At 47.2% G+C, this 16141-nt stretch overlaps 1 protein-coding gene across 4 annotated transcripts in view; it reads right to left on the bottom strand.

Moving 5' to 3' along the window:
* LOC118375531 (schwannomin-interacting protein 1-like) overlaps nucleotides 1-16141 on the bottom strand; it is a 386524-nt gene that overhangs the window by 55211 nt on the left and 315172 nt on the right. For 2 of the 4 annotated variants that reach the window (XM_052522718.1, XM_052522728.1), the window contains one exon: nucleotides 47-838. In XM_052522718.1, the coding sequence (XP_052378678.1) occupies nucleotides 47-838 (792 nt within the window). Of the gene's footprint in view, nucleotides 1-46; nucleotides 839-5487; nucleotides 6038-16141 lie in introns of those variants that run through there. The other 2 variants (XM_052522722.1, XM_052522730.1) reach the window with 2 other exon arrangements.

Raw genomic sequence — 16141 nt, forward strand, 5'->3', positions numbered from 1 at the left:
ACAGACATGCCTGCATACATACACACAGAAAAACGTCTCCACTCACTGAGGTGTAGGCGGTCTTTCCCAGGCTGTGGTTGTGATTGAGGTTCTGGTTCTCTTGCTCTCTGCTCTGCAGCCCCGCCAGGTGTCTCTCCAGAGCTGCCCAGTCCATGGTGGGCAGGGACTCTTCCTCCACAATCTCCTCCTCTCTGTATCCCCCCATCCGTCCTCCTATTCCTCCTCCTCCTCCTCCACCAACACCCCCTCCTCCAACGCCGCCTCTGACCCGGCTGGGGCGCCTGTGGCTGGGCTTAGTGGCCCCCGTGCCCCTGGGTACTGGCCTGGTAGGGGAGTGGGGCAGGATCAGGTTGCCATTCTGTTTCAGTTCCTCAGGCACGGCAGCAGCGAAGGTGGCTGTGTGTCCACTGTGAATAGGAAGGGGTGGAGGCTTCACATCCTGGAACTCCTCGGCCAGGCTGCGGCTGTTCACGGGCTTCCTGAAGCCTCCGCCTGGCGCACCTACCACAACCCCACCCTCCTCCTGGCCAGGGGCCTGCTGGGAGCTGTAGTCGTCCCCGTACTCACTCTTCCACTCCTCTATCACCTTCTTCTTGTACTCCTGGTAGTCCTCATCCTCCTCATAGTCCTCATCCTCCAAGGTTGCCAGATCCAGGGAGGGAGAGGATTTGTAGTCCCCTTCTAAGGTTGCCAGTTCCAGGGATGGGGAGGACTTGTAGACCTCCAGGCATGCCAGGTCTAAGGAGGGAGAACAGGGTGTCACCTTGTTGGAGTTGGACTCGGAGCTGGAGCGACTGGAGGCGTCGCTCCCCAAGTCCATGCCATCCTCCCGGTAGTCCTGCAGTGGAGAGAGAAACAGGGATGGAGAGAAAGGTGGGAGAGAGGAGGAATGGAGAAAAATAGATATAAATAGAGGTAAGAAACAATGAGGTTGAAAAGAGAAATTATGATATTGAGATAAAGATAGAGGTTGAAAGAGAGAGAGAGAGAGAGAGAGAGAGAGAGAGAGAGAGAGAGAGAGGAAGAGAGGGACACAAACAGAGAATTTAGGGAAGTGTGCATACAGAGATTACTGTTGTGGTTTGAGACCAACAACCACAGAACACTTCCTGCCCCGGTAGAACTTCCTTCCTCTACATTAATTTCCTTGGCACCGTTTCAGTCCCTGTCTGACGCACTTTCTCCTCTCCTCTCTGAGACAACCACTCCTTTCCTCCCTGAGACAATCTCTCTTCCCAGACACACTCTTTCCTCTCTGAGACAACCTCTCCTCCCAGACACACTATCTCCTCTCCTCCCAGACACACTCTCTCCTCTCTGAGATAACCTCTCCTCCCAGACACACTCTCTCCTCACCTCCCTGAGACAACCTCTCCTCCCAGACACACTCTCTCCTCTCTGAGAGAACCTCTCCTCCCAGACACACTCTCTCCTCACCTCCCTGAGACAACCTCTCCTCTCCTCTCTGAGACAACCTCTCCTCCCAGACACACTATCTCCTCTCCTCCCTGAGACAACCTCTCTTCCCAGACACGCTCTCTCCTCTCTGAGACAACCTCTCCTCCCAGACACACTCTCTCCTCTCCACCCTGAGACAACCTCTCCTCTCCTCCCTGAGACAACCTCTCCTCTCCTCCCTGAGACAACCTCTCCTCTCCTCCCTGAGACAACCTCTCCTCTCCTCCCTGAGACAACCTCTCCTATCCTCCCTGAGATAACCTCTCCTCCCTGAGACAACCTCTCCTCTCCTCCCTGAGACAACCTCTCTTCTCCTCCCTGAGACAACCTCTCCTCTCCTCCCTGAGACAACCTTTCCTATCCTCCCTGAGACAACCTCTCCTCTCCTCCCTGAGACAACCTCTCCTCTCCTCCCTGAGACAACCTCTCCTCTCCTCCCTGAGACAACCTCTCCTCTCCTCCCTGAGACAACCTCTCCTCTCCTCCCTGAGACAACCTCTCCTCTCCTCCCTGAGACAACCTCTCCTCTCCTCCCTGAGACAACCTCTCCTCTCCTCCCTGAGACAACCTCTCCTCCCTGGGACATCCTCTCCTCTCCTCCCTGAGACAACCTCTCCTATCCTCCTTGAGACATCCTCTCCTCTCCTCCCTGAGACAACCTCTCCTCTCATCCCAGGCACACTCTATCCTCTCTGAGACAACCTCTCCTCCTCTCCTCTCCTCTCCTCCCAAACACACTCTCTCTTCTCTTATCCTCCCTGAGACAACCTCTCCTCTCCTCCCAGACACACTCTCTCTTCTCCTCCCTGAGACAACCTCTCCTCTCCTCCCAGGCACACTCTCTCCTCTCCGAGACAACCTCTCCTCTCCTCCCAAACACACTCTCCCTTCTCTTATCCTCCCTGAGACAACCTCTCCTCTCCTCCCAGACCCACTCTCTCCTCTCATCCCAGACCCATTCTCTCCTCCCAGACAAACTCTCTCTCCTCACAGACCCACTCTCTCCTCTCCTCCCAGACCCACTCTCTCCTCTCCTCTCCTCTCAGACTGACTCTCTCCTCCTGTTTGTTCATATCTGAGGTTTGCATTGTAACAGCTGAGCCAGAGAGAGAGCAGTGATTTCTCCTATCATCACACGTATCACATAGTTTCCCATTTTCGATTGTTAATCAGAGGCAGATGCTGTCACAATGTATTTCCTTATCTGTGTCTTTGGCAAAGTCTTCCCAACAATAATGGTCAATGTGAGGAATACCAATCTCTTTCTCCAATCGTCCCGAGGTGAATGCCACTGCCATAGCTTTATATATAACATGCACTGCAGTGGCTGTGAGTGACTTAAACGGATGAGTCCAGGGTGGCTGTCTAACCTTGACTGTCTGCAGTGTGAGGCCACAGTGTGTGTTGCTGTTGTTGCCCAGTGCCAGAGCAATCACTGTCTGATTGATTACCAACTTAATGAAAATGCCCACCTTGTTTATGGGCCTCCACAAATCTCAGCGTGACCTGAACCTCTTTGGGTGTTTTCGCCTCTTATTTTCAGCGGCCGCATTAACATAGCGCCTGGCATCACTTTTAAAAGTTAATGAAAAACAAGCAGCAGCAATTTATTCGAAGTCACAACTGGAAAAAACGAATTGTTATGCATCCAACACACCAAGACTGATTGATTGATGATGTTTATTGTCCTTCATTTTTCTTGTGGCCTGTTCATTTCGAAATACACCACAGAATGGAGTTCACAAAGTGTTGATGAAATGAGTGCAATACATTTGAATACAAAAATGGCAAACCCTGACATTAAAAACAATCAGTACAACCACCAACATAGACAAGCACCTCAACAGTAACCCTTTTTTTCCCCACCAACCACATTCGATAAGACTTATCTTAACGGGATACTTAGCATGCTAGTAGATACCCATAGACTTCCAAGAATTGCGCTAACGCTAGTTAGCATTGGCTGGGGAAACGACCTCTTAACCTCCTTCATACTGGACACAGAGACATAAACGTGGTATCCACTAGTTGATATTTAAGGTCTGCTTATAACTATGTAATAACGGTTAATATGCAGTTTATAAGCAGACCTGCAGATGAAACGATACCAGCACCTAATCTATACACAGCACACCTAACTTTATGTCTGTCATCACTGATGTTAGTTGCCAGTTGAATGAATCTACCCAGTGATTCAAAACTGTGACTCAACTCCTTAAAGAGGTTCAATTTATTGACACAGTGTAACTATACAGAACACAACTTCATTCAGACCTAATTAACCGTTTTCTTATGGAACATGGACCATTGTTCAGGCTGGCAACAGTCGAGCTGTTGGCAATAGTGGCTCACTGTAACTCACACTCTCGCAAAATGACAATGTTTCGTTACATTGATTTTATATTGTGAATGTGGACTATTTTAACAAGGACAACATCTGAAAAGGGGGTTGACACACCGATTGATAGCTTGCACCTCGTGTCAATGTCGTAGTAGGCTAGTTGACATCTAGGCGGGGGGACATATGCGCGCATCCTGCACCTCGCCCCATATCCCCGAGTCCAGTCACGTTTATGATTAAGATTCGAGATCAAAATGTTGTGTAGGATACATGTGACACATCGCCTACACGAGGTCACGAATCCATGCGCAGGCGTTTTAAAGAGTGGTGCGCGTTCGTTACAATGTGGCTACAATGATCCCTCCGGTTGCTTTTATTCGAAAGTCTGCCTGCCATTCCAAGATGATTCAAAAACGATTATATTATCCTACTCTGTACATTATAACTAAGAAGCTAGATAAGGGATCATGGCGTGTTTCCTTTAGCTCCAGCCATTAAAGTAGGCGACCACTTTAGCCTATAGTGGGGAAGCCGTGGGAATCCGTTTTAAATCTCAACCTGCGAGTCGTTAAAAGGGCAACGGCTCAATTGGTGGGAATGAGTGTAGCGTAGCCTGTATAATTCTAAAAAGAATAGAACAGCTCTAGCCCTATCAAACACGTCGGAATTAAAGTGACGCTTCCAGCTCCTGTATTATCATATTAATACAATGTTTGGCGTCGGTTCATTTGAGTCCGTGTAAAATGTGTAGCCTTATTATTTAAAGTGATTCAGAAGGAGAAAAATCCCGTCAAGAGATCCGGGCGGGGGAGCGGTGGGCCCCGCTTTGGTTCATCCTCTCTCCGATTAACCTCGTAGTTTACACTGGGTGGATTTGGCCGTACAATACATGCAAATAGACAGCTGCGCGGAACCCCACCCCGACAGCAAGGCGGGTGTTTTGGGTTTAATTCGTGTCTTGGAGGGGACACTGGCCACAATAATAAACCCCTGTCGTTTTAATGTACTTTTGAATAAGCTACAAAACCAGTTTGCACTTGCTTATTAGGCTAAATGGTCATTACATTTAACGCCCATGCCTCATGGTGTCATTTAGGCTCCCCAAACCTCTGCTCTGTGCAATAGCCCACCCGCTGTGGTAAAGTGTGTTCAGTCGATGCCAATTAATACACACCTTTAATGCAGGTAAATACTGTATCAACTTCATAAACAGATAGAGGGCAAATAGCCATCTGCAGAGTCATTCATCCTCAAATGATGTAATGTTCCCAAAAAGTAACCGGAAAACCTCATATCCCCCGGCAACAGCGGTGACAGTACCATCCAATTTCACAACGCAGATGACAACCACAATAACGAGTCCACACTGACGACAGGGTTCCTATCAATAGACCACACTGCACTACATATCAATAAACACTGTTTACCCCTCCATGGTTAGGCTGATATAGTCTATTGAATAAGACAGACGATATCCGATAACAAACCAGCTCAAGTACCGACTGTACTAATGATAGTCTACTAACCTGCAAACGCCCTATATTAAAATGTCTGAATGACAGAAAACAGCCTATTCTAAATAAATCTAGTATGACCGATGACCTATAGAAGACATAAATTAAGGTAACGCAAATAGCCCAGCCTATGGGTTGAATAGTCATCACAACAAACGCAGCACCAATACTTACTGTCATTTTCTCTGTAAGATCTCTTGTCTCAAGACATTTTAAAGTCAATACCAGTCAACAATTGGGTCTTTATTTGTCAGTACACTCGGGAGATGGTGAGGATATTATCCGCTACCCGGAGATATTAGAGAAAGCCGGTAGATTGTTGAGAGCGTATGCCAGTCCAGTCATTGCTCTGTGTGTATCCGCCGCGGAGCCCAACCCTTGAGCCCTCCCGAGAATGAGTTTAAAAAAAATACACGTTAAAATAGATGAGTTAAAAAAGAATTGCGCGCTCCCAGATCGCCTCTCCTCTCTTCTTTCCCGGTACAGACGTCAAACGTCGCTTCTACTGTTCAGCGCATGCACACACAAACTCACAGAGTGATTGGCGAGAGAATGTGAATGTGTCTCTCTCCGCGCGTTTTTGTCGTCCGCACAAGTCAGCCTCGCACGTATCTCTGCTTTCCAGTGCATTCAACTTAACGCTCACACACAAGCAAAGAAGCTCCCTGCCACAGCGGCGTATCAACTTCTCCAGCGCTCTATCCCAGCAGGCTGCTCTGAGGACAAACTGACGACAGAACAGTAGCCCTGCCTTCTGCACTCACTGACCTTGCGAATGGTATATTGAGGGAAAGAGCCAGAGAGAGAAATATAGGCAGAGAGAGAGAGAGAGAGAGAGAGAGAGAGAGAAAGAGAGAGAGAGAGAGAGAGAGAGAGAGAGAGATGAGAAAGAAAGAGCCCAACACTATATCTAGTTGAATAATTCAAGATGCCCTGGTGCTCTGAATAGGTTTGGAACAGTTTCTGTCACACTGTGAATACATAAGCTATAAGCAGCCTTGGACATCTCAAGGATACTGCTGTCATGTCCTTTGTAACCGAAGTGCTGTGTTGAGGAACATAAAGATAGATCTAGTCATCTGGACAGACCTGTGTTTTGGCCCAGAGGGTTGTGGTCTGTTTTGTTACCAAGCTCTGTTTAGTCTCAGTCTTTTGCCAGACTGCCATGCAGTAGGGTGGCACTGGGCAGCACTGTCCACAGAATTCATTGGCTGTGTCTTAAATCACACCCTATTCCATATAGTGCTCTACTTTTGGCCAGAGTCCTCTGACATCTCATTCTCCATCTCACTTTTGGCCAAGGCCTATTCTCCATATAGTGCACTACCTCTATCCAAAAGTAGTAAAGAACATCCACTGGGCAAAAACTGGTTGAATCAATATGATTTCCACGTCCATTTAATCCCAAAAATCAATGTGATGACGTTGAATCAACGTGGGAAACAAATTGGTTTTGCAAAAAAAAAAATCATCAACGTACGGACATTTAGTCTTTTTTTCACCCATCTTTTACCCTTAATCCAAATGACATGGTGAAATGTTTTGTGGATTTCACATTGAGTTCACAAGTCGTAGTAGAACTGATGTCTGTGCTCAGTGGGTAAAATGTCACCTGAGATTTCCCACTGTTGAATGCACATATGGACAGCTGCACTCACAGGGTTGAGACAGGGTTAACACAAACATGTTATTCCTCTGACATGTTAAATATACACGGAACAAAAATATAAACGCGACATGTCAAAAAATCCAACACATTTTCCATACGCACAAAAAGCTTATTTCTCTCAAATGTTAGGGAAAAATGTATTTACATTCCTGTTAGTGAGAATTTATCCTTTGCCAAGATAATCCATCCACCTGACAGATGTGGCATCTCATGAAGCTGATTTCAACTGCATAATTATTACACAGCTGCACCTTGTGCTGGGGACAATAAAAGGCCACTTTAAAATGTGCAGTTTTGTCATACAACACAATGCCACTGATGTCTCAGGTTTTGAGGGAGTGTCCACCAGAGCTGTTGCCAGATCATTGAAATGAACATTGTTTTAGAAAATTTGGCAGTACGTCCAACCGGCCTCACAATCGCAGACCATGTGTAACCATGCCAACCCAGAAGCTCCACATCAGGCTTCTTCACCTGCGGGATCATCTGTGGAGGTTCAGGGGGGATGCTGAGGAGTATTTATGTCTGTAATAAAGCCCTTTTGTGGGGAAAAATAAAGCCCTTTTGTTGGTGAGCCTGGCTGCACCCCTGCCCAGTCATGTGAAATCCATAGATTAGGGCCTAATTAATGTATTTCAATTGACTGATTTCCTTATATTAACCGTAAGTCAGTCAAATCTTTAAAATTGTTGCATATTGTGTTCATAATTTCATCAGTACAGCATTTTCAGACATGCGTATCAAATTAAGACTCAGAGCATTACAACCACCTATAACACACATATGCTGCACGGCCCAGATTTAAACCTCTAAACATAGTTTATTGGAGGAGGATGGGAGCGGTGTGCAGATATATAAATATATAATAGCAGCACAAAGGATTACGGCCTGGTAATGAAAGAGCACTACTTCAAAGACCCCTCACTGAGATACTCTCCTCACTACAGAGGGGACACCACCATCAGGGATCTCCCCAAAGAGAGATGCAGCGGGGGCCCTATCGCTATCTCCCCGTCACACCCCCCCATTCCCATATTTCCCACTTCCCCCACTTCCCCCACTTCTCATCAGACAGATCCCCCAAACGCCAATTGGTCACAGAGGCAGTGAGCTACCAGATAGTTAAATGCCTTTAGGGAAGCTGGGACACTTTTGGGTTCCTCATCTAGTGAGGAACGTGATGTGGGTGAGTTAACAGTCTCACCAGGCAATTAGCTTGTCAACAGGAGGCTAATCTAGTGTGTTTTAGTCCTCTACGTACCCCCCCCCCCCAACACTTACAACCCCACACCCTCAACTGCGATACCCAACCTTCTTGAAGTTCCTTTATTACCTCCCTTCAAGTAAAGGCCATAGCAATACTTTGATCCAAAATGGCTCTCTGCCCTTTACAAATTGGACCAGAAAACATCTGTGAAGCGTCAGAGAAGATCTTCAACGACATGATAGAGATGTCTATGTCAGTTCACTCAGAAGGCTTTTGATCGATGTCTTCAACCCATCTTCAAAAGAAGACCGTACTGCAGATGACTTTTACTGTACTTTTTTGATTTAGGACAGGCGGTCAAAGGAAGTTCACCAGTCAACATCACACAGTACGGCTCACCCCAGGCACCTCAACCCTGTTGTGTTTCTATCACTGTGCCCTGCAGTGCCAATGAACAGTGAGGTGGCTATGAAACTGCCAGCCAACAGGCCTCACCCGTCATATGGGCGCTCGGAGGGGCACAGAATTCATCCCAGATCTACCTGGAACTGCCTACCTGCCAATCACCCAGAGCTGGGCTGCATGGTGAAACTATCTATCTGACAGATATCACTGAGGTCCTATTACTGACAGAGAGATAAGGGCTAGAAAAAAAACACTTTCAGGTAATACTCTGAAAAACAGAGAACATATTCATTCCTCTGCTTATATCCGTCTCACAGGCGTTTAAAAAACAGACCGCCTGACAGTCGTTGAGAAATGGAAGCTGTCTGCCTCGTCAGGAACTCACCCACTCTGACGGAGGAACACAGACAGTGACCTTGGAGGCTTCCACACAGGGAGAACAGTCTCCCTTTCTCTCTCTCTCTCTCTCTCTCTCTCTCTCTCTCTCTCTCTCTCTCTCTCTCTCTCTCTCTCTCTCTCTCTCTCTCTCTCTCTCTCTCTCTCTCTTTTTCTTTCATGTCAGAAGAGCAGGAATAAAAATACCCCCCTTGAAGTAAGACGAGTTGAACCACACAACAGACACTGAACCGTCAAAAACAGGACTGGACATGGCTGTGGTACAACCCTCAAGCCTTGAGTGGGGAAATAACCTGTTAGGTTAGGAGACACTAAATCCCACATGGGGACTCTAACAACCCTCTCCTCTCAGGTCACAATCTCCTGCCATGTCTTGTTAGGCAGATGGCAAAAAAAATCCAGGCCCGAGACTGGTACAGAGCAACGGTCCCCAGATACCAACTACCTCTACCCCAAGATACCAAATACCTCTACCCCAAGATACCAAATACCTCTACCCCAAGATACCAAATACCTCTACCCCCAGATACCAACTACCTATACCCCAAGATACCAACTACCTCTACCCCCAGATACCAACTACCTATACCCCAAGATACCAACTACCTATACCCCAAGATACCAAATACCTCTACGCCCAGATACCAACTACCTATACCCCAAGATACCAACTACCTCTACCCCCAGATACCAACTACCTCTACCCCAAGATACCAAATACCAAAACCCCGTGGGAGCATTGGGAGAGGGAGGCAGGCTGTCACTGATGAATATTAGATGTCCACAATGGAGATCTGATCTTTGACTGGCTAAACGACTCACTGGTACTGAATATCAACAGGGTATGTGAAAGACAGGTATTCAGCTCAACCATGTGACAATTGCCTCTGTGTTAAAACCTTGTGAGTTTAGAGAAAGCGGGTAGGGTTGTGTGTGTGTGTGTGTGTGTGTGTGTGTGTGTGTGTGTGTGTGTGTGTGTGTGTGTGTGTTGTGTGTGTGTGTGTGTGTGTGTGTGTGTTTCATGTTGTTTCATGCAGGATGGGTTAGCTGAGGAAAGCTGCTTACATTTAGGTTGACGATTAACACCTGATTCTATCAATGTAGCATTTGATATGATGAACAACGTTAGCCGTTAATGAAGTGTGAAATGAGTTGCTAGAAAAACATAAAGTGGCATATTTTTTCCCTGAACAGTGTAGAAAGTCATTCATTAGATTCATTAAGATGACAAGCCCATCAGACTCCAAACAGGAGCCTATCTGCGGAGTGTTCTTTCCTGGGTGAAATATAATTGGAATGCTGAGTTTGTGTAATATGTCTTTGTTTTAATAGGAGTGAATCAGTCACCCAGCCGCAGTGCTCCACATCTATCTTGTGCCTGCAGACCTTATAAACCCTTAACAGAATGGCCACATCTATCTGCAGGTCTGCACTGCCACCAGCCTACAGAGGACAGACAGGAGATAATACGAAAGGAGTAGAATTCATGTGGAATGATGGTGTTGATGCAAGAAGGATCTTAATTGAAAATAAATGGCACATTTTCATTTTTGAATTGGAATTTCCGTTTATCTCCTCAACTGACTGAATGGAAATAGAATTGACATTTACCCTGCCCTCTAAGGATGCAACCAGTGAAGTTTGAGAGAGTTTGCTCATTAACTTCATGAGTTATAATTGTAAGTTGTGACCTGAGTCATCAGTGTGACAGGAGAGATCAGGATCGGCGTAGGAGCAGAAGATGGAAGCCCACTTCAGGCTGATTACATCAAACTGAAGGCTACTGCTAATTAGAGGGAAGGCAGGGGATGGTAATTAACTAAAGTAGCCAAGCCAGGAGAGGCCTCCTGTGGGAGGGGGAGAAATATAGGCCCGGGTCTGCATGGTCCCTCAGGCTCTTTAACCCTGTACCAAAGTGGAGAGAACTCAACGTTTTATTGTTAGGGTCCTGATACTTCCCAGTTTAACATCCTCTCACCCGCCTCTCTCTCCTTCCCTCTCACCCGCCTCTCTCTCCTTCCCTCTCTCCCTGCCTCTCTCTCCTTCCCTCTCTCCCTGTCTCTCTCTCCTTCCCTCTCTCCCTGCCTCTCTCTCCTTCCCTCTCTCCCTCTCCCTCTCTCCCTGCCTCTCTCTCCTTCCCTCTCTCCCTGCCTCTCTCTCCTTCCCTCTCTCCCTGTCTCTCTCTCCTTCCCTCTCTCCCTGTCTCTCTCTCCTTCCCTCTCTCCCTGCCTCTCTCTCCTTCCCTCTCTCCCTGCCTCTCTCTCCTTCCCTCTCTCCCTGCCTCTCTCTCCTTCCCTCTCTCCCTCTCTCTCCTTCCCTCTCTCCCTGTCCCTCTCTCTCCTTCCCTCTCTCCCTGTCTCTCTCTCCTTCCCTCCCTGCCTCCCTCCTTCTCTCTCCCTCCTTCCTTCCCTCTCTCCCTGCCTCTCCCTCCTTCTCTCCTTCTCTCTCCCTGTCTCTCTCTCCTTCCCTCTCTCCCTGTCTCTCTCTCCTTCTCCTTCTCTCTCTCCCTGCCTCTCTCTCCTTCCCTCTCTCCCTGTCTCTCTCTCCTTCCCTCTCTCCCTGTCTCTCTCTCCTTCCCTCTCTCCCTGTCTCCCTCTCTCCCTTCTCTCTCCTTCCCTCTCCCTGTCTCTCTCTCCTTCCCTCTCTCCCTGTCTCTCTCTCCTTCCCTCTCCCTGCCTCTCTCTCCTTCCCTCTCTCCCTGTCTCTCTCTCCTTCCCTCTCTCCCTGCCTCTCTCTCCTTCCCCTCTCCCTGTCCCTCTCTCTCCTTCCCTTCTCTCCCTGCCTCTCTCTCCTTCTCTCCCCTGTCTCTCTCTCCTTCCCTCTCTCCCTGTCTCTCTCTCCTTCCCCTCTCTCCCTGTCTCCCTCTCTCCCTGTCTCTCTCTCTCTCTCTCCCTGTCTCTCCCTGTCTCTCCTTCCCTCTCTCCCTGTCTCTCTCTCCTTCCCTCTCTCCTGCCTCTCTCTCCTTCCCTCTCCCTGTCCTTCTCTCTCCTTCCCCCCTTCTCCCTGCCTCTCTCTCCTTCCCTCTCTCCTGTCTTCCCTTCTCCCTGCCTCTCTCTCCTTCCCTCTCTCCCTGTCTCTCTCTCCTTCCCTCTCTCCCTGTCTCTCTCTCTCTCTCTCCCTTCCCTTCCCTCTCTCCTGTCTCTCTCTCCTTCCCTCTCTCCCTGTCTCTCTCTCCTTCCCTCTCTCCCTGTCTCCTCTCTCCCTCTCTCTCTCCTTCCCCCTCTCTCCCTGCCTCTCTCTCCTTCCCTCTCTCCCTGTCTCTCTCTCTCCTTCCCCCTCTCCCTTCCCTCTCTCCTGTCTCTCTCTCTCCTTCCTCTCTCCCCTCTCCCTGTCTCTCTCTCCTTCCCTCTCTCCCTGCCTCTCTCTCCTTCCCTCTCTCCCTGTCTCTCTCTCCTTCCCTCTCTCCCTGCCTCTCTCTCCTTCCCTCTCCCTGCCTCTCTCTCCTTCCCTCTCTCCCTGCCTCTCTCTCCTTCCCTCTCTCCCTGTCTCTCTCTCCTTCCCTCTCTCCCTGCCTCTCTCTCCTTCCCTCTCTCCCTGCCTCTCCCTCTCCTTCCCTCTCTCCCTGTCTCTCTCTCCTTCCCTCTCTCCCTGCCTCTCTCTCCTTCCCTCTCTCCCTGTCTCTCTCTCCTTCCCTCTCTCCCTGCCTCTCTCTCCTTCCCTCTCTCCCTGTCTCTCTCTCCTTCCCTCTCTCCCTGCCTCTCTCTCCTTCCCTCTCTCCCTGTCTCTCTCTCCTTCCCTCTCTCCCTGCCTCTCTCTCCTTCCCTCTCTCCCTGCCTCTCTCTCCTTCCCTCTCTCCCTGCCTCTTCCCTTCCTCTCCCTGCCTTCCCTCTCTCCTTCCCTCTCTCTCCTTCCCTCTCTCTCTCTTCCCTCTCTCCCTGTCTCTCTCTCCTTCCCTCTCTCCCTGCCTCTCTCTCCTTCCCTCTCTCCCTCTCCCTCCTTCCCTCTCCCTGCCTTCTCTCTCCTGTCTCTCTCTCCCCTCTCTCCCTGTCTCCTTCTCCTGCCTCCTCTCTCCCTGTCTCTCTCCTTCCCTCTCTCCCTGCCTCTCTCTCCTTCCCTCTCTCCCTGCTCCTGCCCTCTCTCTCTCCTCTCCCCCTCTTCTCCCTGCCTCTCTCTCTCTCTGTCTCTCTCTCCCTCTCTCCCTGCCTCTCTCTCCTTCCCTCTCTCCCTGTCTCTCTTACAGACGTCATAGTTAGAATATACAGAATAGTATCAAAATGATTTCTTCAAAAGGCTGAGACTCACTCTCACTCTATCAACTAGGGTTGCAAAGGGAGCGTTTATTACTGGACACTTTGAAAGTTTAACAGTAAACTACCAGAATGTTGGTATCTTTCAAGGATTTTATGTAATCTATCACAAGACATCTAGTGGCCCATTTGGGTATTTCAGATTATCACAGGTGTCGGTAATCATCTCTCGCCCTTCTGCGTGGCCTTAACACATGTAAAATATATGAAATATTTAAATAACATGATTTTAAAATAAAAATGTATGACAAAGCTGTAAAACATCCTAAATATAAACCATACATTTAGTGAATACCATTGGTGTTTAATATGAAGGTTTCAGCATGAAATATCCTTTATATAATATTTTACTAACTTTTTATTTATTGACTATGTCAATATGTATTTGTTGTCAATCTTTTGGCGTCAAACTGGTTGGTGGAAGTTGTGAAAGAAGTCAATAGTTGGAAGGGTTGCAGAGTTAATAAAAATAATGTCATTGTTGATTAGATGCTTTTTTCAGCAATTAGGCTATTTTCTCTTGAACAATATGGTCTACTAGAAACTCATGGACAATATGGACTCCAATATAATACATTAATACTATATATATGAATATATTCTTTCAAGTTATTCAAGTATAAATGACCAAAGTTCCGATAAGATTGCCAAAGATTTTCTGTTAATTACCAAAATTACTGAAGATTCCATGAACTTTGGTAAATTACTGGTAGCTTTGCAACCCTAATCTCAACAGCTACACATTTATATTGCCATAGCTTCTCTCTTGAGATCCTTCTCTTTTCTGCAACAAGGCATAAAAAACAGCGAGCCCAGCAGTTAAAGGACTAGTTCACTATTTTACAACTTGATGTTAGATGGTTCCTTACCCTGAAAGTCGTCTATGGACCAGGACAAACTGTTGGTTCATGGTTAAATTTTCTTTAAAACAAACTTACAAACTTCAGTTAACTTTTGCCACCACTACCTAAAAATCTATGGAAGTGACAGTGGCATGTGAGCAGGTTTTGAAAAATGTTAAAATCAACTGAAATCAATTACATATTTGATTTGATGTTACGTAAAGGTGATTTGGCCATAAAAAAATACATGCTCACATGCCCCCATCACTTCCATAGATTCTTTGCGAGCTGCGGCTAAAGTTAGTAATGGTTGTATAAACGAAACGGAACCATGGATTCCAGTTTCTCCTGGCCATAGAATACTTTCAGGGTGAGAAACCATCTAACATCAAGTTGTAAAATAGTGAACTAGTCCTTTAAGTCAGAGAGAAACTGTGAGACTCAGACTGTGTCTGGTCCCTCAGCTGGCTGGACAGGCACACCTCAATGCCCATCTCTGTCTCTCTGCCCTGTCAGCACTACAGATAACGAGGGACACAGTTGCCTGCCCGACATACACACAATTTATTGCCCACACCAAATTGGAACACGTCTCAGGTGCTTTAAGCATGCAACGCTCCTGCTATTCTCCCCCTTCACCGTAAATGACTAAATGCAGAGATCCGCAGGGGGAGAGGAGTTGATTTAGAGAGGGAATAAAAAGAGAATCATGGAGGGGAGGGGGAGAGGAAGGCAGTGTGTCTGCGACTGAGGTGTGTTGTTGCTCCAAGTTGAAATTGCCCCACTGAACACAGGTCTAGAATCAGATTACCCTCCCAACAATCCTAACCTGAACCATTAGAGGGTTAAACACAGTTGACTTCAGATCAGATCACAGGTGACAACTCCATTACACCTGAGTGGGTGGAGGAGGTGACAGGCTGTAGACAAGGTTTGTGCGACATCATGACGACAGCAGGGGACCTGGAAGGTGGCAGAACGCTGTCCAGACCAATTATTCATTGTTCGGAGTCACCAGACACCACTCTGTCCCGCTTCACATACTCACACAAATCCTCATAACTCAACAACACATCTGACAGACGGACTGAGAGAGGAAGAGGAGATAAGCGAGATGGAGGGAAGAGAGACAGAGGAGTGTGGGGGGTGAGAGGGAAATAAGGAGAGCTAAAGTGTGAAAGATGGGAAGATAAGGAAGAGAGGGAGGAAGAATATGAGTGAGAGAGAGAGAGAGAGAGAGAGAGAGAGAGAGAGAGAGAGAGAGAGAGAGAGAGAGAGAGGAAGACTGTATCTGGGGTCTTGGCTATAAGTCACATAATGACAACAGAGGGCTAGGGGGATGATTGCATTATGAGCTCTGCATCTACCCTCAATCATCATGCATATTCACATATTCATTGATTCTTATGTTATTGTACTGTATTACAGTAGGTGCATGCAAGACAGCAGAATAGCAATGAGACCAATAAAGCACCACAGTATGAGTCATAATACACATAAAACCAAGCAGTTAAATAGGGAAATGGTCCCAGTCGTTTTTCCACCATACATTTTTCCCATAGAGGATTTTAGAAACACTTAAAATAAGGGCTGTTCTTTTTGTGTAGGCTCACCCTGCGTTATGTTTAGATCTCTCTGGGACACGGTGACTTTTAGCAATACAGTGGCAAGGAGAAGTATGTGATCCCTTTGGAATTACCTGGATTGCTGCATAGATTGGTATAATTGTTTGCGTGTTATTAGTTGAAGCACACCGTGTTGGCCTATTGTTGTGACTAAGATAAAGATCAGATCAAATTGTATGAGTAATTTATGCAGAAATCCAGGTAATTCCAAAGGGTTCACATACTTTTTCGTGCCACTGTAATATTCAATATATTCATCTGTATTATGACCTCCACTTTGGGGCACTATACAGCCTGAAATGAAGACTCATCAAAAACAACACGCAACAAATAAGAACCCCTAAAGGACTCATATGATATGTTCTTTTAAGATCTCTGCATTCGCCTTTAGTCCTGATAGGTACTCAAGACAGGCAGCAAACGTGTGCCGCTTCGAG

Source organism: Oncorhynchus keta, chromosome 1 (genome assembly GCF_023373465.1).
Source record: "Oncorhynchus keta strain PuntledgeMale-10-30-2019 chromosome 1, Oket_V2, whole genome shotgun sequence".
Taxonomy (NCBI): domain Eukaryota; kingdom Metazoa; phylum Chordata; class Actinopteri; order Salmoniformes; family Salmonidae; genus Oncorhynchus; species Oncorhynchus keta.